Raw genomic sequence first — 27,372 nt, 5'->3', positions numbered from 1 at the left:
GATTTTTAAAATGTAAAATTGTGTGTAAATTATAATTAATAATAATTGATGATTCCTGTTTAGTATCTAATCGATAAAGTAAATTTTGTTTATATCGACAGTCAGTAAGATAGATTTGATTATTTGTACCGAGGTGACATTTTATTGGTAATAAAAATTTCGACCTTATCAATGATCGGTGTAATATATGTATGCACGTTTTTCAAATTTGCCGCCATGCAATTAAAAATTCGAATGTAATATTGGATTTATTATATATATAATTAATTTCCTTTTAGAATTACAGATTATTATAAACCAAAAGGTTAAAGTTTGAACACACACTATTCGTTTTTTATTTATTGTTCTTTTATTTACAACTTACAGGATTTGTAGAAAATTATACAGTATAATATTACACAATTACCAATTCTTTGTATTATCATTAAAAATAAGATTCAACGTGATAAGTGAATGAATTTAAAATGAACTAGTCTTTTTTTTAGTAGAAAATGTTGGAATTAAGAGTAACGTATACATATTATGCGATACTACTTATAATACCCTGTGCATATTTTTTACTCGTATGATTAAAAAATTGTTTTTTGTTAATTAATATCTAATTTATCATTAAATGTGTTTTGTACATTATCTACGAAGTTTATAATCTCGTGTATTAATTCAATATGAATTTCTCTCTGATTGTGACTGAAATATTGAAATGAAAATAGGTCGCAATTTTCGATTGTTATTTATACATTGTGCGATATTTTTCTGTACTTTACGCATATCAATCACCGACTGGTCTATCATAGTCATGTTCATTTTTCTCTTTTTTAGGGCAAGACAATCTAGCTTGTGTTAACATTGAAGGTATATTATTGGTGATCGGTAAATCATAGAGAGACATAGAATTATTTAAAATTAGTTTTCCTTGGTCATTTACTGTTACAAATTCATTGCTGTTAGAAGATAACAATAATCCAAAATTTCCAGCTGTAATATATATTTTATCGTCAATATATATATATATAAATTAGAATTTTTTTAATTAATTGATTGCATTATAAAAAAATGGAATTGTTACGTTTATCTACTTACCATTATCCAATGGTGGACAAGAACACATTGGATTTAAGATAAGTTCGATGGTAGAACGAAGTCGTTTAATATCAGTTTTTGCAGTAATATCCAATAATAATCTTACTTTTCTTAGACGTCTAATTGCTACTTTTATGGCGGTACTTGCCGAACAAAAGATGTCATTCAAATTATCTGGTAATTCTTTGCTGCATACAGGGCAAGATTGGTTTGCATTGATTGAATCTAAAGTTTTATGAACACTTTATTGTATTTATTCAATATTTTTCTTTGTATAGATTTTATGCGGGGTATTTAAGAGGATAAAATATTCTTTTTTTGTAAAAACAAATACGTACCTGAAGAATTTAATTGGTCATCCATTTTTCGATCCTTTTGTATAGCTGTTGTAGATTCGATAATATCAATCTTGTCGTTTGTTTTATTATCGATTTCATCGAACGATGTATTTTCTTGAAGATTAGTTATACTTGGTCTCACATAAACAAGCACTGGACCTTCGATTCCTTCCGGTGTGTCTAACTCATGATCAATGGAAACAAAGGATGGATTGTCAAAACCTTCATCGACGATAGGAGTTGAGTTCATTTCTGAATCATCTGGTATTTGACCACTTCCGGTATCCACCTGTGAAGCTGACAAAATAAAATAAGAATCGTATTATTCAATGCGAATTTTGTATTTGTTGATTTGTAAAACACAATGATATCATAAAATTTTATGATTATTATTAATTTCACTCACTGATTGAAGTGTCGGTGGATTTGTTACTTAAATTTTGATTTTTTATTATCGGATCTGTTTTAGTTGTTTTTGCATCAACATTTTCAATCATCAGTGTATTTGATTTAACTTTGACAATTTTCCCATCATCAGTTTTATTCTTTTCATTATGTTTTTTGAAGTTTACTGTATCATGTTCCTTTTCATTCGAATCTACCGCCTTTACCGATAATAAATTTTTCAATTCCATTTTATTACGATTGGTTACCTTGTTTTTCATATTTCCACTTTCTTTTCCAAAACTTTTCGATGATTTTTCCAAAGTCTTATTGTGTTCCACGTTAGTATGTTTGTTATGTTCTAGAAATGCTATAGTAGCCTCTGTTGCAACCGGCATTGGATCAGGTATCTCAGTTTCTTCGTTTATATCAGCGCTACTGCACATTTGTGCAAAATTATAACTCTACAAATAAATTGTTTATATAATTTCAATTTTATATTAAGAAACAAAAATATTTTTATATTATTATATAATTCCGTTTAGTATTAATACTTACACTTGATACCATTAATTCTTGTTGATAATAATCGTACAGTTTAACATTCGCAGGCTCGAGTTTGTCGACAATATTCTCCCTCATAACATTAAATGATATACATGTTTTTTGTCCAATTAATTTATCGAAATATATAGTGACAATATTGTGGTCATCCTCAAAACGTTTCACCTCTGCAATATAAATATTTCCACATGACCATATTTATAAGTATTTTTCAATTTGAAAAATACAAAAAATGAAGTGTGTTAATTTACTTGTACTTGGAACCTCTAACAACGAATGCAAGCTCGATCGATCTGGAACGTATCCGCTGATCATTCCTATTTCAAGTAATGCCATATTGCTTTCTTCATCTGCCATTTTATATCGAGCACAAACCGTAATTCTTTGCATCGAACATTCGTCCACAAAAATAGCCGAAGTAGCAGATACCGAAAGATCAAATGCTTCAGAACCTGTCACTTTAGGTACATTGTATACCAAATTGTTCTAAAATGTACAAACAAAATTTTATTAATGATTGTTCTTATCGATCGTTTTAAAATCGTTTATAAATCATTTACCTGCACCAAAACACATCCTTCACCTTCGGCAAATATTTCTATTATTGTCGGTAATGTAGGTAATTGAATACGAATGAGAACAACTCGATTGTCATTATTCATTCTGTAAACATTATTAACATCACTCGCTGTAACGAGAACCGATAAATCTGTAGAATTGGTAAACATAGCTGAAGCATATTTTGTTAGTGCTTCCAAGCCAAGAATAGTATCCTGAGTAGACGTAAAACCTCCTTCAGCGTTTCGTTGTTTGCACATCCATCGAACTGCTTTCAAAGCATCTACCATATTTTTTTCTCCGCCTAATTTAACGAGAGAAAGTACAGCATAAGCTGTCATTTCGATACTCAATCCCACTGACGGTTTAGTTTTGTCTTCCCACCAAAGTAAATCCTACAATATAGAATAATAATAATAATATTTGATTGATCGGAAAATTCTTTTCGTTTATGTTATTTTTCAATTAGAATGAATTTTATAGACAATCCCAATTTATGATTTTTCGTATAATATTTTCATACATTGTTACGAGTAGCACGATTCATCAATGACGCCATACTTTCATTCGCTTTGGGATGTTCTAGCAATGCTAATGCATACGTTGACAAAGCAGCTGTGTAAGGACTGTCGTAAACGTCGGTCAGAGCTTCTAGACAATAGAGAGCATTATTAATGAGTGAAGCTGTCAAAAGAACACCAGATTCCAGTAGTGATATGAGAATGTAAGCTGTCAATGCTGCCGAACTATCGTCTTCTTGCAAACCTCCCTATAATCAAATATATACATACGTAAATATAATTTAACAAATATACTTAAATAATTATATCACTTCTTTTTTACCTTCATTTGTTTGTGAAAAACAGTTCCTATTACAGGGAAACATCCATTTTCTAATTGTTTGCTCATGATCCATTTTACAGATATCTTTAAATCACGTTCATCGATATAAATCAAATTGCGAGCTTGGGCAAAAGATTTAACTATGAAAGCAGTCAACCATATTGAACTTCCACTTTCTGAAAATTTAGGACCAAATGCCGAATAAGAACCATCTAAGTGTCTATAATTTAGCTCACGTTGGTATCCTATAATAATGAATTTCATGTAATGTTAAATCAAACAGCAGTACGTTTTCTTATTTTCAATATGTATAAGTAAAATACCCTTTTCCATGTTTTTAATAGCCCTACTTCGAAGTTCTGGATTGTCCATACTATTGACATCCATGTAACTAATTACGTGAATATTTGGAACGAAAAGAATCATATTTTGTTCACCACATCCCTTTGGAAGTTTAACGAGTTTGTCTAAATTTTCTAATACCGGTCCTAAAATATCTCCTATCAAGGTTACATGAGCCTTCGCACTGTCAGGTATCAAATCTTTGGGTAAATCCAAATTCCAAATGATATTCGAATCGTCACTAAAATCTTTCGGACACATGAACGCCGATTTTGTGATTTCGATTGGAAAACCTTCTGGTAATACAAGAATTGGCTTTACGATGGTATCACTTAAAAATTATGTACAAAAATACATTAATTAATTTCATTGATTAAAATAAATAACAATTATGTTTTAATAATTATTAGAAAAATGTATTTTTAATATACCGAGTGTATACCAAAGTGTCTGGACCGCATGATTCAGGATAATTAGCATCGATAGCAGCAGATACGGTGATATTAATATCTCCGAGAACTCGAGGTCTTAAAATATATTCGTGAACTACACTGTCTCTTGGTTTTACACAGAACGATGCGATAGGATTAGACAAATGTAGATCTAATCCCGTTGCATCTTCCAATTGAATTTTAACCTGAAGAAAAATGTCGTTTCAATCATCATCAAACTCAATATATATATATATATTTTTTTAAAATTCTAATTAAGTTATATACTTACTGGTAAACTATGTTGCATATAATTGAAGAGTGAAACTTTCATATGTAACATTTCACCGCGTTTGACGCTATAAGGTAAACTGTAATCAAGAAAGAAGGGTTGGAAAGTGGTAATAGTAGTCGGTGATGCAATTCCAAGTCCATGAACTGGTGAAATGCAAACTGTGTGTCCAACCCAATCGGTAATCGTATGAGGAAGAGTCCGTTCTATAGTTAATTTTCCTTCTTTTCTATTAAAAAAATAATTCAATTTTCACATAATTGATTTGATGTAATAAAATCATCATTTCTTGAAATATTTTAATAATTCGTTTAAAATTATACCCAGTTGGCACTAATTCCCATAACCATGTTTCTGGGAAATATGATCTAAGAGTAGTAACGAGATCAGGTGATTGATCAACGTATGCCAAATCTGCACCTATTTCCGTCCCTGTAGCTGGGAAATTAAGCAAAGGATAAGCCATAGGCATTGTTCTCATTTCATTTTTCATCACTAAACCTGTCAAGATAAAATAATACAAATGTATACACATGTTTCTCTTAATATTTTTCAAAATACAAAATGAAATAAAATTATATGACATATTACCGGGTTCTTCGAAATTAGAACGACTGAAACCGTATAATTGAAATTCCGGTTGTCTTAAATTGAAGTAAAATTTTGGACAAGGTTTAGTTTCTATGTGTAAATCGCTCATTACTATTGCACCGAAATCCTGTGAAAAATAATGAATTATAATCAAAGTAATTTGAAAACATGTATAATCATTTGAAATGTAATATTTACATTGAAGGCCTGTGATGCATCTACGTAACTAACATCATCCGATGCAACGGTATCAATGGAATGTCTTCTACTTCTTCTCAAATTCCAAAATGGTACTTCAATTGCAGGAAAAGGTAAATGAGCAACTTCTGTGGTGCCTTGTTCTGTCTGTACTATTTCGGCAAATAATGAAAATTCATTTTTAATGATACAAACATTAGTTAGGGAAAAATGGACTCTTATTGGATTGGTATTCGATAACCCAAGTGATTCCAGCATTCTGTGTGCAATATTCTTACAACTAAAATATCAAAAACTCAGAGTTCCAATTCTTTCATAGCATATTTAAGATAAACAAATACATAAACTGGAGCCTTACATACCTTTGCAATTAGCCCAGTACCACATAGGTCTATTTTCTGGATCGGGATGGAATCTTTTAAGTTGATTGAAAGTTTGATTGGGATCTATCAAATTTGATTTGGATCCAGCTAAAAAGATGGTTGATTTATCGACAGCAGAAATTCCACAAAGAGACCATGGGGCAGCTTCTATGTGATACTGTGTAATTGTGCCAGGACTTTGGGCATCTGTGTGCCATGCCGTTTTAACTTTATTTTCGAAACAATGGCCAACTTCTATGGTATAACTCGCGGCTACAGTTTCACCATCTGGTCTGACGTAATATAAAAGTAATTCGGAAACTGGTGCCATACTTGGCGTAATTTTCACGCTCAGAGGAAACCTGATAAGAGATGAATAATTTTTTGTATTTTTGTTTTTTTAAATATTATATTAAAGATATGTGATGGTAAATAATCTCACCGGTGTTCTATAGTGTTGTGGCTAGTTCTATTAATAGTTGATACAGGCCCTAATAAGTTGCGGAATTCTGAATATTTTACAAGTGTTTCGTTTGTTGGTCTGTGTTTGACATGACCATATATTAGAAGATCTCCTTTTGAATTAATAGAATAATGGAATGAAATTGATTCATTATTGTTATTATAATTATTGTTATTAGTAACTGGTACCGTGTACATAACATTGAATGAATATTTTTCACCGCAAACGATTGGCTGATATCCTGCAGCAACAGCCAAATAACTATTGGATGGTGAATACCAAGGAAATACATCATTGTATGCTGAAGGTTGATCCATAAAAATCTATGATTAATATTATATACATAAACTATGTTATAAATACTCAATTGCTTTGTTTTATGAACATGTAAAAAAAAAGTTGATTATTTTTTACCCTCCAACGTTTGTCCGGGGAATAATATTTTGTAGGATAATCAACAGCGGTTGCCACGAAACTCATTAAAACGATATGCTTCTGTGGTGGTGGAACCACAAAATCAACAAAACCGTCTGGCATGGATATAAAATGACGACATTCCACTGCTGATCGAAGCCATTCATCTTTTCCACGGATTCTCAAACAAAGCTGAATTTTTTCATATCCAGCAGGAGTATTGTCTTGACGAAGTACACGTAACTATAATATTAAATACTTAATATAGTGATTAATCATAAATGGGTGATTTAAAAGAAAAGGGTTACGAGTAATATTTTTCTTTTAAATTTAAGGTAATTATATAACTGTGCAAACTAAACGAAATATATCTTAATCGATCAAATATCAAAAATAATTTAGTGTAATCACCTTTCCGTGATATGGTAGACCCAATTTGAAATATTTCGGCGAGTACGGTGCAAATTCTAATTTAAGCACTTGGTGTACGACTACTGTTCGACTTATAGTGTTTTCTGAAATACCGGTACCAGCTTCTGTGAAGTTTGCTATCAAAACGATATTATTTGGTGCTACTTTCCAATTAGCCAATCCAAGAACCCCACTGGAAAGTGCAAATTCGGTACAACCATCCGGTGACTCGAGCTGTAACAAATAAATTTCTTATTGTGCATGAAATACGATTGTGATTGGTCTTATTAATAAATAAGTTTATATACTTCAGTTTCATAATGTATTTCAGGTAAATTTAACTTTCGTCTCCAGCTTGGAACTTGTGGAGTCAATTTCAAGAATAAGGTACCTTTTACTGGTTTCCCATAGCTGTACCTATTATGGACATTATCATATGATTAAAAGTAGTATTTGTTTAGTATCATTTATGCAATGAGTTATCCATTTTTAATGCACATGCTTTATTGTGATTTATGATTTAAAATCACTTTTTAAAATTGATTGTAGTTTAAATTTTTGTAGCTTTCAGAGATAAACAATTATCACATTAATAAAACTCTTTGAAATAGTGAGTTTTATGAATCATCAATCGTATTGGGTATACAACAATGATAAATGAAATGCTATTTTTCGTACTAAGAAATTCTATGAAGAATTTTCAAATTACTTTGCACAAATATTCCACGTAACGTTTTCTGCATCAGCAAGTACATATCTTGGTGATTTTATCTTTACTTGGAATCTTGGCAAAACGTATTTCTTAACTTCGAATACCGTCGTATGAAATAATTGTGGTTGCGATTTCTTTTTTTCAACTTTTATCGTCCATTTACCCTAAATTTAACAAAAATAAAAAAATATATATTGAAATTAATATACAGATCGTTTTTGAAATGTAATTAAATATCGTCTTACCGGACTTGCTTCGGGTGTTAAAGAAAATTTCAATTGAAGCATCCCATTTTCCGTAGTCATGTTTGTCCATTGCGCTACTCTTATCTCTGACGGATTTTCGATCCATATTTTTGGAATCTGTATAAATATCAGTTATAACACTTTTTCTCTCTCTATCTCGTAAATATAAATAATAAAAACAATATCGACAGATTATCATTCCACTTACTCTTTTCTTCCAAGGTTTTAAATCGTGTTTAAGCATTAAAATTCTAATGTTCACATCTTGTCCTGGTTTATAAACAGGCTTATCAGTTTCAAGGAACGTTATTATAGAATCGTGTTCAATGTAAACTTCTTTATCGGCAGTAACAGAATAATCAGGATGCTTGTCAAATTTCATTCTCAATTTAAGTCTAGCAGTTGAGTATTTGGTTGATGGTACCATTAACTCCAAACATGTTTCCACGCCTATTTCATAAATTGATCATTAACGGGCAATCATACGTTTAGTTATATGTTGTCGGATTTGGAATAGAAGTGTTCTAAATTATTCAAATGACGACAATTCTCTTTACATATTGTGACGTACGTTTAAAAGAACCCCATCAGTAATATATTAGATATTGCTTATATTCGTTATAAAGACCGATGACTTAAACGAGCGTGATAATTCAATTACTATTTCTGCAATTACGTTTGCACGAGATGTATGCACATATATATGTATATATACGAAGAAGATAATCACTTGACTAAAGTGAACAAATTAATCGAGAGACGATGTAAATGCAGGATACGATAATTTAGATATTTTCCTATTAAATATCATTCCCAGTTACATACTATAGATCAGATCTATATCTGTATATTATATTATCGATCATTAGAATTAACTTTGATAACATTGAAAAGTTCGATACTGTTATTCTTCATATATTTTGCGCAATAACAATGCAGATGGGTTTCCCATGTGATTTAAAGATTGATTATTTCCCCTCCAACAAGGGACTTAGCCAATTCAGCTCCCTCGCAGGAAGCGACGACAATTTCAATTTACAATTTGTTTAAAGAGCCTTACGTGACATATAGAAAGATAGAGGTAACTGAAGAGGGGAGAAAAGACATGTCTATGTATATGTACGTGTCTATGGGTTATGTGTGCATATGCTTTTTTACATGTATATAAAAGAAACAGGAGAACAAAATTGAATACAAATATTAATCGTATTAAAAATGGGTTTCAGTTATTTTAAGCGTGATTGATAACTTTCCGTCTAAATATAATTTCCAGATAAGTAGAAATATTTCTATATTATACAAATTCAATCTTTCTCTCTCTCTCTCTCTCTCTCATAAGAAAAGGTCAACATTCAAACATTTTTGATCGATTCACAGATAAAAAACATATTTACTTACGCGTACGTTGTTATGAATGAAATGTTTGTATTTAAGGAAACTATAAATATGTGTATTTCTTTCTAATAGAAAATAACGATAAATCAAAAGTCGAGTCATTACCAAGGATACAATTTTTTTTTTCATTTTAACTTTTTCCAAACATGCTTAAAAAATTATTGTACTTGCCAGACGTTATGATGGTATCAGTGCTCGCTAATATCTCTTCTTCTGAAGCGGACGTTGGGGACAATAGTTCGAGAATTATTTTTGCCGGTGGTTCTAAATTGTGCAAAGACAAACATCCGCTTTCTATCTCCCCGGCTAAGAATATTTTCGGTGCAGTAAATACATATCCCCTATAATAATAATTATTATTATTATAATTATAATAATTTATGTTAAAAATAATTTGTATTATCTAATTCCTAGATATATTCTCGTTAAAAGATTTGCGATAATTCAAATGCGAGATTAAGTCACGTGTGTTTCGTTTGATTAAAAAAAAGAAAAAAGAAATCTTTTTAAACAAAATAAATAACTGAATAAAATTCGAATAGATATTTACCTATTAGCGGTGTTGTTACTTTGACAGGGATAAATTGTTGTCAGTAGTTGGATAAGTATAACGTATAGAAGAGATTTAAACATTGTAAATGACAATGATTTTTCCACTTCTTGTTTACACTTTTTATTTTCAACTTAGATGATATTATTCATTCTTTGATTTTAATTAGTGCCATCGAAGTTATTTATTTGCGATTAAACAATATAGATATTGACGAAGCTAATCAACAAACGAACGAACGAATGAACGAACGAACTAACGTTGTCGGCGAACGTTCACGTACTGAGGTTCCAATGAAAGCACGAATATTCGTTTTAACTCTTCTTGTTAACCCTTCTGAACTAAAACGGGGAGGCTTAGTAGCGTTCGACCGATGTTGATTAGCACTCGCATCTCTTTCTCTTTCTCTTTCTCTTTCTTTTTCTCTTTCTCTTTCTCTTTTGCTCTTTCTATTGGTCGACGATGTTTTGCAGTTTCTTTTTGTGTCTCCTTTTAGAAGGACTTTTGTTCTTTAGATTCTGAACTCGTTCGTTCCTTCATTCGTTCCTTATCCCTACTCTTTATCCATATTTAATATCATTTTCTAACGTATGAACATTAATAAATATCATGTGGAAAATATTGGAAGAATTTTCTTTCTTGTTTAATCGTTACAACCTTCTTCCAATTTTTTTTATTTTTTTCTTGAAATATAAATATTATATTGTTATTCTTCAAAAGTGTTTTATCGAATAAAACAAATAGAATTCTTATAACTTTAATGTTTATTTAAGCTTTCGGTATTTCCCATTATTGTATAATAATTCTAATGATATTAAAGTATATTCTATAGTTAGAAAAAAAGAAAGAAATAGCTTAACTGTATCAATGATGACCCCTGTTATAAAGAACAAACTGCTATAGGTTATCGGCACATTTATGTAGGATATTAAGTTTCTTAGCATTATAGCACGAAATGAAGAAAGAAAATTGTAATATTTCAAATACATTTCATTTACAAATAGTCCAACTTAATCCCCCTCTCTTTTAGAAGGGGTCATTGAATTCGAAATATTGTATTTTTTTATCTTTTTCTTAGGATAATACAAACTTTTAAGGACAATGGTATATAATATATTTTTAACAATATTTGTAAAATAATTAAATTTAATAAATTATAATGTTATTCTTCATATAATTGTTCCTTTATATTGATTTTGAATATTCAAGAATAAAAATATTATCACTTTTTAATATCAAATTATCAACTGATGTTAATAATTGTAAATGTGTTTTATAGAAAACTGTTTTATCGATTGTCAATAATACATACTATAAATTCGTACATATGATAAATGCCAAATTAATAGGTCGATAATTTAAAAAAATTTTGTTTTTATTTTTTCATCTAATTGTAAGTTGAATTACGTTCCTTTAAATAACAAAGAAAAGTATATGATGTAATATAAAATTTGAAAATAAATGAGTTATTTAATTTTTAATAATAAAATAAAATAATTTTACTTTATTATAACAGACTGGATTTTTTAAAGTAAGAAATTAAAAATATATTTATATATGAAATTTAATTCACCAATTAAACTCATGAAAATTTATTTGTGAAAGTACTACGAAAAAAAAATAAAGTGAAAAAAAAAATTATTAGCAGAGCGTGGTTTCGATCCACGGACCTCTGGGTTATGGGCCCAGCACGCTTCCACTGCGCCACTCTGCTGTTGTGATTTCTTTTGTTAAATATGTTATAAATTCTAATTTTTTACTAATATATATTAAACATTTGAATTATAAAATACAGGTAGTTAAATATTATTAACATCTCAATATTACAACATGCAATAGTACATTTAAAATACTCAATTCCTTTCTTTGATAATACATAACATTTTTATTATCTGTTCATGAAAAATGTTTAAATTTTAAATGGTTAGAAAAAGTATATTTATCAATAATATATTTACACACACACACACACACACACACACACACACACACACACACACACACACACACACACACACACACACACATATATATATATATATATATATATATATATATATATATATATATATATATTCCTTTCATATTTATTTATATATATTTATACATATTTCATTTATATTTAAATTATATTAATATAATGTTATATTTATTTTATAATTATATTTTTTAATTAATATATATATATATATATATATATATATATATATAAATTATATTATATTATTTAATATATATACGTTTATATTTGGTAATGAAGAGAAAATAATGTATATAGATAATATAAATTTTTTAGTTTTCTTCGTCAGTTACAGGAATCGCGTGAGAGAGTTTCCCCACCCTTTTTGGTACCCTCCCCTCTTCTACCGCTACGTAGGATAATTCTCTGGCGCTAGAAGGTAAGTATTTACGCCGGTGCGTGGCAGTGGGAGTGCGAGCGTGGCCGCGCGCGTAGACGGTATGCGTATGGACAGTGTTGTGTACGGTATTTTTCGCGACCACCGTTGTTGATGTTGTCATCTTCGAGGATGCATTACACCAAAGTATTTTTTAATAACTATAGTAGTGTACAACTTTTATTCTCTCTATTTTCTATCATCAATAATTGGTTCATTCTGTTACTGTGAGGTTAGATTTTTACGTTTTCTCTTTTTACCTTTTTTTTTCTTATTTTCCTTTTTCTTGTTTTCTTCCCTCTTTCTAATTTGATTTTTTTTTCTTTTACTTTTTATTATTTGTCTACCTTTAACATTTTTCTTTTAGATTCTTTTTTCACTTTGATGATTAGTCACCGATCATGTCACGTATTATCATTTTTGTTGTTTTTTTTTTACGACAATCTTTTTAGATGACAGCAATGTGTGTGAAAGTGTTATTTAATTCGTTGTATAATTATCGGTAATAATGAAAGAAAAGAATTGAAAGTATACTTATTATTAATACATATACATATCGCAATAATATGGAAATAAACGGCTACGCACGAGGATTACGTATTTAAATACATCATGGCGTTCAACGCGGGCCGGTGATCTATCAAAAGAAATCGACGCATATCAAAGTTTGGCTGTTGAAAAAGAAGAGGAAGATTTAACGAGATTTATCGACATCGTTTATTTGGTGTCGATCTCTCCTATCAGGTAAAGTAATATTATTGTTTCATTAGTCTTTTTTCTTTTTTTTTGTTTTTATTTTTCGTGTGGATAAATGTAACGATTCTTTCGAACTATACGTATAAATTTTAGAGGTTATAATTTGACGATGGTAGTATTACACGGATTCACTACATTTTGGCCATTTGCCGATCTATAATTCAAACATGAATTATCACGTGTTTTACACGTGTTACGAATGAGAATTCGCGCTTAAAACATAGACGGAACGTTTCAAAAACTTTGAAGTCTCGTATAATTTATACATTTATTTAATATACGAAATTTGAAAATGTAATCATTCATCATGACATTCGTTATGCATAATAAAATGAATATACGTTAAACATGTGCAAAATATTTCCCAATCGTATGTTTTATATAATCGTGTAATTATAATTTGTCACACGTACTGTACATATAACTTTTTTTGTTCATTGTTGCTTTTTTAACTTCTCAAAATTCGGTATTTAAAACAAAATACTTTTACATTGACGAAATAATCGCTTTATTAGAATCTCGACCATTTGTCGTCTATTTTTTGTTTCGTAAATGCACACATTGATTTTTTTTTACCCTAAACGATCCTTGAATTCGCAAGAAAAATGTTGAGAAAAATGGCGGAAATCATGGTGGAAATCGTATCTCCATGTGTCATAATTTAAATTGAGTATACGGTTACGAAATACACGTTACTCTTCGTGCGATTAAAAGAAGAAAATAATATTTATTTTCTTTATACATAATAATAATAATAAAAAAAAAGAGAACAAAAATATTTTATGCATGACGCACCTTCGATATCTCCTCAATTTTATTCAACATCCGAGAGCTGGTCGAATCTGACCAAATTTGGTAAACATTTATCGAAAGAAGTGGGATATCGTTTGGTAATATTACTTGGAAAAATGACAGCACATATATATACAAATATATTTACTTGAGTATGTACTTGTGCTCATTCATTCGCGTAAATGAATATATGTATTTATTTTTGATTATGAATTCAATGCATTAAATTAAAAATTAATTAAATTTATTTTTTTTTATTTTAGTGCACGAATAACAGGTATTTTTTAACGATGTTATATTATATTGTATAATAAATAAAAATAATGTAAAAAAAAAACATTGAACCTAGAATACGGCACGCCAATTAGAAGAAACATCTATTCTTTTTTCTTTTTTAATTAGAATAAAATAATTCTGATTATTTAGATACTAAAAGTAGAATTAATGTGTATTTATTTAAGTATTTATTAAATTTAATTATGTATTTATTAAATTATTTATTAATGTAATTATTTACTTTAAAAAGTTTAATCTTAGCTTCAAATTATTCATCAAAATCAATGTGCATAAAATTTAAATAATGAATGATCAAAAATAAGTAAAAAAGAATAGATTTATCTTCTACGTAACAAAAATCGAGGAAAGATGAATTATTAAACAAATAGAAACGCATTGGCGATTATAATTTTTGATCACGAAATTACATAGGTTATATTTCAAATACTCCAAATATTTCCGTAAAGCCAGGCGCGTGTCGTGCCTTGTTGAATCATTTGGATTTAGGCAGATGCCAAGCGGCTTGTTTTTACACGTTCTTCAAAATGTAAACACGAAGATTGCTTCGGATCTTTCCTTCCCTAACATTTCCGAGTTTATACTTGCACTCGTCTCTATGAAATATATAGAACAAAAAGAAAAGAAACATTAAAAAAAACCTAACGCGTTTTTCATGTTTGCAAATGGATAGAACTAGTAATTGTGTGGTACGCCATTCTAATAATGATGAAAGATAAAATAAAATAAAAGAAAAGAAATAAAAAAAAGAGATAAAAGGACTAATATACTCTCTTTATATTTATGCAAATACGAGTCCCCAGTTCTTTTTCAGGAAGGGTCAGTACGTAGTATATCTAACGCGACCTTCATATTGTCGCGAATTCGCACATTTCAACGTTCCCCATGGTAGTTTAATGTTCGACCGCTCTCTTCGTTTCGATTAAATCCCTTGAATAGGCATGGTAACGTTACCACCGTCTCGCGTTGACAAATTGATGCTGATATAAATAACACGATGCTAGCTAACGCGAGTGTCCATATATTTTCCCAATAAAAGCACGAAAAAAAGAATAACTATTTGCTATCTCGCGTGATCTATTTCTATTTTTCTTCCTTTTTTTCCACGTTAATATCGACCTTCCTTCCTTTCTTCCTTCCATTCGAAAATGAATGAACCCTATTAACCCATCCAAGTCTATCATTATCCGATTAAATTTTTGGAGGGTCTTTATATCGAAACACGCGAACACTATATCGAATTTTTTACAATACGTGAAATATTATTTACTCAATTTATCAATAATATTAAAAAAGAAAAATCTTTAGTTTAGAATAGATTTTATCAAAGTGTTATTTATAAAAATTTTAGAAAAACTAACACATTCTATGTCTATGATTTTATAATAGTATAAAAAAGAATTTAATATAGAATCTATATTCTAGTATAGTATTATAATATACTGTAATTATAATATAATATATTATAATTCTAGTATAGTATATATATACTATAGTAATAGTATTTAAAAAATATTTCTCGTGCTTGCCAAGTGAAAAAGTTTTTGAAAAATTCTGGTATATAAATATATTAAAAATATAAAATAACAGTAATAAAAATTCTTTCATTTACTCATCGTTTATCTTACGGATCATTTTCATAAATTTCCATCATTGTATAGCAAAACGATATGAAGAAGCCAATAAGTGTCAAGATGATGAGTATGATCTCGAGGGGAATATTATTGGTACTATCGGAGAGTTACATAAACACAAATTACTTACTTTCTTTGGTCTTTTCACTGTCCGATACGATACCACACATGCAAGCGTTTTAAGTTGAACGTATTTACCAGGTACATAAGACAGTAGGGGTTTAAGAGTGTTTATGGTAGACATAAAGTGATAAAGACGTAAGTACGATTGCATGAGTGTGTCATCGTGTATTCGACGTATTTTTTACGCTATCATTTGGACTTACTTAGTGGAAAAGGAACGCGATAAGGAAGAAGAAGAAGAAGAAGAAGAAGAAGAAGAAGAAGAAGAAGAAGAAGAAGAAGAAGAAGAAGAAGAAGAAGAAGAAGAAGAAGAAGAAGAAGAAGAAGAAGAAGAAGAAGAAGAAGAAGAAGAAGAAGAAGAAGAAGAAGAAGAAGAAGAAGAAGAAGAAGAAGAAGAAGAAGAAGAAGAAGAAGAAGAAGAAGAAGAAGAAGAAGTTGAAGAAAAAGATTCGTTTACTTGAGATCCGAGTCACCTTCGGGTCTTTTCTTAAGGTCAACGTACTTGAATCTTTCGGTCGAGTCTTTGCTTTTAAATCATATCAAAAAGATAGATAGGAAGAGAAAAAAAAAGACAAGAAGAAGAGAAAGAAGAGAGAGAGAGAGAGAGAGAGAGAGAGAGAGAGAGTCCTTCGTTGGTGGCCTTCGCTATCGTACAACTAAAAGTCAACTAAAAGTCGTTATTAATGACCCACGTCTGGAAGAACATCTCTTACTACAGTTTACGTTCTTACTTATTTGTTTTTTTTATCGTTGCGTTGGTTTAAACGAAGAAAGAAAGACACGTATAGAGAACGAGTAACAGACGTTCAAACATTTTTCTGCCATTTGACGTATATAGGTGAACGTATACTTATAAGATCGAATATACATAAATACATATTACGCGTATATTTATCGGTCATTTGTTTATTTCTTTTTTTTTTTTATAATCGATACACATTGAAATTATCGAATTTTCAATTAAATTACAACAGTAATAACTTATTATAATTAATGAGGAAATTAAATATTTAATTAGTACAAATAATCATACATTTTGTAGTCTGGCAATGAATTAATTTGATTTATATTACAGTTATATATATATATACGTTTATGTATATATGATGGTAATTATAACAGTAGAGACTATATGAATATATTCACAAAATGAATTTAAATTATTTTTAATATTAACTATTTGCTCTCTTCTAAGCCCAGGTGTATTATACAAGCTTTGGTTGACTATCAGCGTATAACCAAATTGTTTATAAAATAAATTATAAATTAAATTAAACAAATATTTGTATATGTCACTACCACCGCTATAATTATTGGCATTTATGTGGGGTATTTAAAGATCGAAACGTGTACACATCTGGAAAATAGGGAAATCCTTGAAAGCAGTATTTCACTCAGGACGAAACGTAAGGAGTTCTCTCTTAGAAGGTTTACAAGAGGAAAAGGGTGAAAAGGGATTCTTGTGAAACAAACGGTTCTTTGAGACATCGCGTGTTCTGCGACATAATCGTAACTAGAACGGACTACAAAAGGCCTAGACAAGATACAGATAGGTTTAATTTACTCAACCCACATGCGTTTAATCGTATATCGTCGTAAGACAAGCATTTACGTTGACCCACGTTTGTTGTTTTCCGTAAAAACAACAACAACAACAGTTTCTATAAATAAATTCTTTTTTTATATACTTTCTTCCATTCATCATTGTTCTACTTTCACGATAGAATTTTAATTTTATCAATCACAAAAGGAATTTGTGTCATCTGTTGTTTTTTTTCGACTACGAAGACTAATTCGAAACAAAAAGCAATTATCTGATCACATTCAGTCAGGCTGATCGTTAATCATTTAAGACAAGGGGTGTATAAATGGTGATTCGTAAATTGCATATATACAATTTATCTTTTTATTTTTATTTCTTTCTGCAATATGTTTTGCCTCTTGAGATGCACACAACATTTGTTTTTGTAAGAAGTTGCGTGAAGCGGTTACAATTAAGTAGCGAAGGAATTGGATTGATTGATGACACAAGGATGGTGTGCGTGCGATACGTAAGTAGAGAAAAAGTTGTCCATCCTTGACTCAAGGTGTAATGGTAGATTGATCGGAAGTGTTGATATCATAAAAATAACATCTCGTTTTATTTTCCTTTAAGTAAATTACCCGTTTTAGCGCTATTACGATTATCGGATAACTTAATATTATCTTTGTTCTAAATAAACCTTTCGAAAAATGAGAGGAAGAAAAGAAAAGAAGGAGAAAAGAAAGAAAGAAAGAAAGAAAAAATATGAACGAGTGAGTTCTGTTAGGGTTTGACAAAGTCGAAGGTGGTAGTGGTTGGAGGCTAAGAAGGGCGTGTTGTGCGTTACGTAGGTAGATAAATGGCTTGCTTCGCTGAACTTGTACGATAGAGATATTAATCTTTCTCACGAACGTGCCACCTCCTACAACCCACCCTATCCCTTCTTTTACGTCTTTCATCTAGATATCATCTTTGGTAGTCCTTCCTTCCATGTATTTACCTTTCGTCTTTCCTTTCTCTTCTTGATCTATCTCTCCCTTCTTCAACCACCACCACCACCACCACCCTCTTTTCTCTTCTCCTTCTCCCTACTACTCTCCTACGACTACTACTTCTCTCGAGTAGTACGACCGTATGAAAAGTGGAATACCATATGTTCGAAGGGGTGGAATTCGAGTTACGAGTGCTTCCAGAGTGTATAGCCTTTACGGAAATGGCCTTTAATCTCGTTCGATGAAAGTCAAGAACGATTCTTTTCGCTCGCTTTGACGCGACGATAAAACGCAAAGCCGGTTCGTTAGTATACAAGATGTTTTTTTAGTTTTTATTTCGGCAACTCTCGACGTCCTTCTGCTCGTTGATTAATCTCTTTTAAATTCACGGATACAAATTATCATACGTATACTGATTAGAAGAGTCGAAATGGTATTATATAATATATAATTGTATATACAATATTTATAATAATATAAAATATAATTTTCGACCATGTGTATTATCCTTTTCTTATTAAAAAATACTCTATCAAAAATGTATGTATAATACTTTAAAATTCTATATTTATTTTTTTTTTAAATTATAAACAGAGAAAGAATAAGAAATTCGTTTAGATCTGAATTAAAATCGATCGAGGTCAAATTAACTCGTTGGAAAAGAATAGAAAAAGAAATAAACGTAACAAAATACTATATAAAATCAAAGACTCCCACGCGAGTTAGAAACGGAAGGTGAGAGACACGTTGTTCCATGCCGTTGATGGTGTCGTCGAGGGCAGGTGTGAGGTGGCGGCTTGCATAACGTATGTGATAAAGGGGTATGCGAAAGGGTTTTGCGGGGAAAAGGGAGAGGGAGAGGGGGTGAGAGAGAGACCAGGGTGGATCGGTTGGTGCGTGCACTTATACACCATGACGGAAACGACAGTGGAACGCAACGAGTAAACGTACACCGGGGTATGTGTTTGTGTGTAGGGCCTGTGTGAACGCTTAATATAAGCTAGATATATACAAATGTGTATATGATCGTGGAGGTGAATGTGAGAAGGTGTAGGTACCAAACGCGATATGTACAAGAGCACACGACCGAGCGAGAACAATATAGAATGCGCCATGGGGGTGCATGGTGTGGTATAGTGCGTACCGCGCCGTATCGCCGAGCTAGGGACAGATCGATAACGTAAGGGGTCTTCCAGACCTTATGGTGCCTCTTCTACCTCTCTCACTCACTCACTCATTCTTTCTCTTTTACTCCTCTCACCCTTCCTCTTTCCTATCCCTTTTCTACCCGTTCCCATCTCTGTTGGCCTCTTTACCCCTCCCCTTCTTCTCCTCCTTCTTCTTCTTCCCTCTTACTCCTACTACTCTTCTCAACTTCGTTTTATCGCACAAAATTAACACGCGTTTCCATCCATGATTTTTCCTCTCGGAATTATCTCTCTAAGCGTTTGTGTGCGTGCGCGCATACTCTTTCTCTCTCTATCCTTCCACACCACCCCCATCCCCGTTAAGAGCTTATACGTTTTAATAGTCCGTGCAAATAATTTTTCTTTGCCCTTTTTCTCATTCGTCTCACGATCGCTAAGGTAATCCTGACGAACTGTGCAAAACGTCGCGACGTGTCGATATATCTCCAAGTAGTTTTGTTTTTTTACTACTTTTTTCTCTTTATTTTTTTTTTTAAAGGGGTACTAGGTAAAGATTTCTTTTTCTCGAATTATTATTTCTTTCTAGATGAAGATATTATAATTGTTGAATTATTTTCTATCAAATTTTGGTCATATTTGCATGAAAAATGATATTTAAGTTCGGTGGTATGGCAAAACGAATGATTCTCGGATATGTTGATTAAAACGATACTTCCGGTGTTCGTCGTCGAGCTACAAAAGATAACATCGAACTTCTCGATTACACGAACCCCCCCTTGTTTTCTATTGTATAAACGAAAGGATCGGTATCGATGCGTACCACGGAGAACCAACCCATTGTCAAAGGACTTTGACATTTCTGACTTTCTTATTTTTTAAAGGCCGTTGGTTATATTTCTAGTTCTTATCACAGCTGGCACACAGGATTATTATTTCACTTGCAGGGATTGGAAATCCAAATATATTCTAACAATAAAAAAACAAAAGTTAGAAGAAAAATAAAGGGGGAAAAGTTGACAGATTTTCTCGGTAAATATTTTAATGAAACTTGCATTAATGTATATTACTTAATTCTTTTTAACACTTTAATGGCCGCACGTCTACGCAGTCAAATATTGCCAGGAGCCGGTATAATATTTTTGAAAAATTAATTTAAAAAAACTTTATTAAATTCACGAAAAAACTAACATAAAAATAACAACAACAATTTTATATAATTTTAAATATATAACAAGTTATAAATAAATAAGGGCTAATAACGGTTGTTCCGGCTATCATACACATGTTGTGTGAGCGGCCATTAAAGTGTTAATATAAAAAATCAAATAATAGGTTTGATTTAATGGGTTGCTTGGAAAGTTTGTTCTGTTTATTACAAAAACAAAATATACTCGGTACAATGTTTATATTAAAAACTTTATAAATAATTCAATATTATTTATTCGTTCGTTTTAATGAGAGCAATTGATTAAAGTAAATCGTCCAAATTAAAAGTAATAACGTTAGGGTTAACGATATCGCAATTTGTCGTACGCGGCATTACGCAGGATTAATTTATGTTATGATGACGTAATGCGCAAGCTCGGTAACGTGTAATTCATATAGCTTTCGGTGAGCTAACGCGTAGAGTACATTAAAATATGAGAATGAGCTCTGACGTATAGTAACGAACAGCGCACTCCTTCATGGCAGGTTCAACAGCTCTAACAGTGGATTTTACGGTGAAAATGTCCAGAATTGGGAAGAAGGGATGATAGGGATGGGGGTGTTGGTAGTGTTGTATCATGGGAGTCACAGAACGGACGAGTTACCCTAACTGCGAACGGCCGTTCGGGCTCATTAGACGATATGGGAGTCAGTAGAGAGCTCATTCCTCATCCCTTTACACCACAATCGGGAATCTATTGGTCTCGATCATGATTTCCAATTGTTCATTCTGGATTTTCTGATCGAAATCGATTTAAAAAAAAACATTATTTTTTTCCTTCTTTCTCATTTATATTTTAAACAATTAGTATTGATATTGTTTATCAAGTTGGTCAATAAGTGTTGCAATTTTTTTTCTAAAACCTAAAATTGATTATTTTATATTTTAGTACTGTATTTGTAAATACTTTTTTGAAAGATATTTTAAACGAAATATTAAAAATGTTCGTCGAATGGTACAAAGCAATTTCCAGTGATCGTTAAGGGTGTTTATATGTCTCGGCAGTGTGGATAACAACGAGTTCGTTATTAATCAAGACGAATTTGTCGTGATTAATTATGCTTTTCGCTCGATTAGCTTCCCTATACCAAAAGTCGCCCTTTTCCGTCTCCTTTACTCCTTTATACCTTTCGCGTTTTGTACCCTCGATGCGCTTTACTTTCTCTTCCATCTCCTTGTTACTCGCGATACGCGAATAATTGAGCTCATTTCTTTTTTCTCTCTAATCATTAAGAATCTATCGTATTCTCTTTTCTTTTTTGACATTTTTAATTTACTTCCGTAGATTCATTTTGTGTGTGTGTGTTTTGTTTCCTCACATATCGTTTAAAGTTCAGTCAAAAGTCTGTAATTAGACTTTTGCGTTGAAGTAACACATGAATCTCACTTTGTTTTACAATTTCATAAACTATCCAACAAAAGTTTACCATCTACTTTGTTACAGAGAATAAAAGTAATTAACAAAAAGTATATACAATCTAATTTTTCTCATTAAAAATTTGCTCGACGTGTAATAACTCTCAGATTAGTTACTTTTGATTGAACATATACACGATATATTTATTTATAATTAATTATGTTTATTTAAATAAATGTAACGATATATGAATAGAATCATCAATGTTAGTATAAAGTGTTAGACTATAGATACCATTGAAAAGTTTTGTATAGAAAAATGTTGATGGACCATGATCGATAAAATCGACAATAGAAAAAATAGAAAAGAGAAATGAATGATAGAAAGAAAAAAGAGTGAAAACCTCGAGAAATGGTAGGAGAAGAATACTCGTTCTTCGATAGGACGAACCGTTCGTTATTTGGTACCTGAGTCACGTACTTGTTCGTATTGACAAGCAGACCACCGACGCACCGACTCAGCTCAGCTCGATCCAGCAGGGTGTCCGTCCCCTTCTCTATCCCTTTTTTTGAGACTCTCTCCAATTTTTGTTCCATGCTCAGTTTTATTTCGTATCTTTCGTTAAAACTATCGTCCTTCTTTAGTTTCTTCCTTTTTCTTATGGTCAATTTTTTATTTTTTTTTTATTTTCTTCTCGTTTGTCAGATTAAAATTTAATGCGAAGAATTCATCTATTTGCCTATTCGTACAAAACATTTTACAAACAAAAACAAATTTGTTTTCTATTCGATTTAATGTGCACTAAAATTATTAACGTTTGATAAAGAATCGAGAAATAATTTTATTTTGATTTCTATCCGATGTTTATCTTACGACAATTTCTTATTTAAAATTGATATAGAGTTTTGTTTTATTTTTGACAGGGTATTCCGTATTGCAGTTATGAAATAGCGATGAGCCTGCAGGTTCAGGCACAAGTGCAACGCCCTGCGAGGTATACGCCTCAGGAAACCGTCAAGGTAAGAATTTTCCTTTGACTTTTATTCCAACTTTTTTATTTTTTCATCTTATAACATTTATTTTCTTAAATTATACTTTAATTGGGTCTTTTTAAATATAAAAGGAACGAGGAAAAAGGTTAGTTTTCTACTGACGATTATTCTTTCTTGATTAAAATTTGTTAACAACATTTTTCAAGCAAGAACAATTGTTTCAATTTGTTACAATCAACGAAACAATAGATTTCACGATTCAACGATATTTGATTTAGAATTTTGTTTGTTGTTTTTTGGGGGATGAGGAAAAAGGGAAACGTCACATCGATCACAAGTTGCTTCCTAATAAAATTTCCTTTCATATCCGGAATCGATCTTTTTCATAGAGAGCCAGCCGTTCGATCGCGTATTTCGTTTTCCCCGGAAATTCACGAAATTGCGAGCTTAAAGCTCCACGAGCGAGCTTTGAGCTTGATTTGTAGGCAAGAAGAAACAGAAGAGGGGAACCACGCCCCGACGATGAAGGAAAGGGATGGACCGAATTTTACGAAGGATCTAAACTTTTACGGCAATATTTTACATGAAATTCGTTGAATCGTTGAATCAGAAAAATCGACACTTTCGTATTATGGTAAATAATATTCACATCGTTAAATATTTATTTATTTCGTATATGTTATAATAAATATTAAATATATAATAGAAATGAGATTAAAGTAAAAAAAAAGAAAAGGGAAACAATTTGTAACTGCAAAAGGTCGGGGTCTTTAAACCACAGAGTAGAGAACACCTTTTAAGTACGAAGGATCGTTATCCTTCAGAAGGCGCAAACCTGCGGTCGCCTTTTGGGTTTCCATCCCTCGGCTGTGTAGATATAATTAAGGATACAACGCCTACGTCTCGTGACTATCCAAAGGACGAAACAGAGAACATACACACAGCAGGAGATGAAAGAGGGTTTGCATATCTACTATAGGTTATACCATACCAGACAAAACCTTCAAATCATTTGCGAATTTTCATGTCAAATTTTTATATTAAATATTAACAAATTGAATTTCAACAAATTTCAATATTTTCTTATAACATTTACAAAGCTCTTAAGCTAATTTATACACTCCTTTTCAGACAATGTTTAGAATGTTTTTTTTTATTAATAACATTTTTGCCAATTTCTACGAGAAGTATGGAAAAATATTTTATATAATTTTTTTTTATGAATTAAATAATAATTTTTCGATAAATACAAAACGTAAGACTATGTTTAATCGTACGTTTTGTTGATAAATTTATTAATATGTATCGAGTACTATGAAAGCATTTAACTGTATTTTTTTTTTTGCAACTAAATATCCAATTTCTTAGAAATTCCGTAGAGATTAGAAACTTTTTGTTGGTAGTGTATATACTATAATATATAGTTGGTTTATATGTCGCTATGGGGTCGAGCAAGCACCTTAAATTGGCTTACGTCAACGGATTCTTACAACGGCATGCACGCGTTCATTCGACTTCCTAGAGTAGTAGCGTGAGATCCAAGGAGGAATACGAAGGGCGCGTACGCCCTTCTTCGTATACAATCTCTCTCTCTTTTTATCTTTCTTCGTATCTTTACTCTCTTACTTCTCGTCAAATGCCTGAATTTTCGGCACCCTATACCTAGTTTCTTCTTCGATCCTCCTTGCAAATTTAGCGGAAGAAATGTGAGACGTAGCTCGACACATTTAATTTCGTGATTCGATCATTCGAATTTCGTATCATTATAGTTTGTTTTATTTAACCCTTATACCTTCGAAAAATGATAGATCATTTGTAAGTTATAGATACTCACGTAAAAGTATCAAAAATATTATATAAATATATTATTATTATTATGATCAAACACTATGACCAAATGACGGTGTTTTTTTGGAATATCGTGTATAAAAGTTTATTTTTAATTTAATATTATTATAAATTAATAATATTATAATATATCTAAGTAAGAATATTATAAAAATTTTTTTATAATAATATACGTTAAATATTATTGGTAAGATTAACAATAAAATATTCAAATACTTTTGTATTTAATATATATATTCTTTTTCTGAATTTATTAATTATTATTTTTAGTAAGATTGTTATAATTCTCAAATTGTGTATCAAAGTATTTACAGTAACTTTATTTTTAACTTACAATTGTATACAATTTTTGTTTGTAAACATTAAAAGGGTTAATGTTACTTTTTTTCTTCACGAAATCAAATGTGTACGTTTGCAATTATCATCGTAAGGATTTCGATCAAAGTCAGGATGATAAGAAAGACATATTACGTAGGTTTATACACGAAAGGCAAAAGTTACGTTGTCCCTTCTCACATGCTTAGAAAAAAAAAGAAATGTGAAGCTTTCAAGATAAGGGACTCCCTAGGTTTTTCACGCAGCCAAATTTTCCGCATTTCTGATCAACCGACATGATAAGTTACCTAATCGAAGATTAATATTTTTGGGGTCGTTGGACTCATCCTCTTCCGTAAAAGTTCCCCATTAAAAATGTCGACCGACCTTACGTGTTCCTCGATTTTGGTTATTTTTCTTACGTCTCGTATCATTTTCCACTAATGGACAGTTTTCATTTGAATAAAAGATAACGCGTAATAGCATTTTATTACTAGTCAGTATTATTTTAAACAACAATTTTATGCTAATAAAATCTTATATCAGCTTATATCAGAGTAATTCATAATTAGAATTTACATAAATACGATTTATAAGGTTATTTTCTTAGAATTATGGTATCTTATACCTTTAATTAAAAATGCGTGATAAATTATTTATATATATATATAATAGTTATATTATTATTATTTAATTATAATAATATTGTAAAATAAATTAATACAATTAAATATTAAATTTATTATTATAGTAATAATTTTAAATATACTATAGTATTTTATAAATTTATTATAGAATAAATTTATAAAGTACTATAATATATATATAATATTATATATTATAAATATATAATTTTTATATAGTAATATAAAAATTTATAAAAAGAAAAAATATTATAAATAAAAGTATTTTATTATTTAGTATATTATAAATACTCTCTATAGTATTTAAAATTATATAATATTAAATATTACAGTAATAATAATAAATTTAACATTTAATTATATTAATTAATTATTTCATGTTTTGGAGTATAATAAACTTATTCATTTAATTATTTCTTTCACAAAACTTGAAATATAGTGATTTCTTATTAAACTAACGGAAATATATCGTGCTCACCTATTACAAAACTTTTCTTTAATCATCTTTAGGTAGTAATAACAAAACTTATTTCGTTCATACTCAACTCGAAGCTATCGTTTCAGTTCACTTCATCATCCCCCTCCTTTATCTTTCTTTCTCGCGTAAGAATTGAGAATCGATATCGCGTTGGAAGAGAGTTTCTGCAACTTTGCTCACCAAGTTTAGGAAAAGGACGAAGGAGTGGAACAGGGAGACAGTGGGTTCCCTGAATTTAGGGGTTTCGGGATATTTATGTGACGGGGAGCTGTAGCATTCCAACCCTTGGCACAAATGTTCAGTTAGCACGGGTCATCTCAAATTCTAAATCTCGATACAACTTTTATCATTTCTTGTTTTTTTTTAAATAAAGTTTGGTTTTTTGAAGGTTTCACTTTTACCATGTGTGATCTGAACACATGTTTTCTTCTAAAAAAACAAATCATTTTCAAATCATTTTGAATGTTTTTCGATATTTATGATGATAAATTTATGATGGTTTTTATTCGTCGATATAATTCATGTATACATATGAATATTTAAAGGTGTATATTTCAAACGAAGTTTACACAGCTGTTCACTCGTTTAAGGTAATTATCTCGAGTGGCCCGTTTGGATAGAATTACTTTTCGAGAAGGGTAAAGGTCTGTCGAAAGGGGCATTGGAAAAGGATTCTTCATCCTGATGATTTTTAAATGTAA

At 30.6% G+C, this 27,372-nt stretch overlaps 2 protein-coding genes and 1 non-coding gene across 3 annotated transcripts in view; 1 reads left to right on the top strand and 2 right to left on the bottom strand.

The window, feature by feature from the left end:
- Positions 1-326: 326 nt before the first annotated feature.
- LOC107073935 (alpha-2-macroglobulin-like protein 1) lies at positions 327-10,496 on the bottom strand. Its single transcript, XM_015334889.2, has 25 exons — positions 10,174-10,496; positions 9,795-9,964; positions 8,437-8,678; positions 8,229-8,345; positions 7,981-8,147; positions 7,580-7,688; positions 7,272-7,505; positions 6,861-7,103; positions 6,426-6,769; positions 5,984-6,345; positions 5,622-5,773; positions 5,424-5,550; positions 5,156-5,333; positions 4,833-5,061; positions 4,541-4,746; positions 4,091-4,440; positions 3,768-4,012; positions 3,448-3,693; positions 2,927-3,319; positions 2,618-2,852; positions 2,361-2,533; positions 1,825-2,266; positions 1,419-1,715; positions 1,081-1,305; positions 327-975 (listed from the first exon to the last, which is right to left on the bottom strand). The coding sequence occupies exons 1-25, from the start codon at positions 10,254-10,256 to the stop codon at positions 770-772; spliced, it is 5,775 nt and encodes a 1,924-aa protein (XP_015190375.1). The 5' UTR covers positions 10,257-10,496; the 3' UTR covers positions 327-769.
- A 1,319-nt stretch (positions 10,497-11,815) lies between these two features.
- Positions 11,816-11,887, bottom strand: TRNAM-CAU (transfer RNA methionine (anticodon CAU)). The gene has a single exon. It is a non-coding gene; the product is annotated as a tRNA-Met (tRNA).
- Positions 11,888-13,074: 1,187 nt separating this feature from the next.
- sick (sickie) overlaps positions 13,075-27,372 on the top strand; it is a 97,951-nt gene continuing 83,653 nt past the window's right edge. The window contains exons 1-2 of the mRNA XM_089171130.1: positions 13,075-13,313; positions 23,318-23,413. Coding sequence (XP_089027256.1) covers positions 23,348-23,413 — 66 coding nt within the window. The 5' untranslated portion in view covers positions 13,075-13,313; positions 23,318-23,347. The remainder of the gene's footprint in view (positions 13,314-23,317; positions 23,414-27,372) is intronic.

Source organism: Polistes dominula, unplaced genomic scaffold, assembly GCF_049000335.1.
Source record: "Polistes dominula isolate Pdom_NZ unplaced genomic scaffold, Pdom_raw_medaka contig_31, whole genome shotgun sequence".
Lineage (NCBI taxonomy): Eukaryota > Metazoa > Arthropoda > Insecta > Hymenoptera > Vespidae > Polistes > Polistes dominula.
Note: the sequence above shows the minus strand (reverse complement) of the source record. Positions and strands in the feature narration are given on the sequence as shown.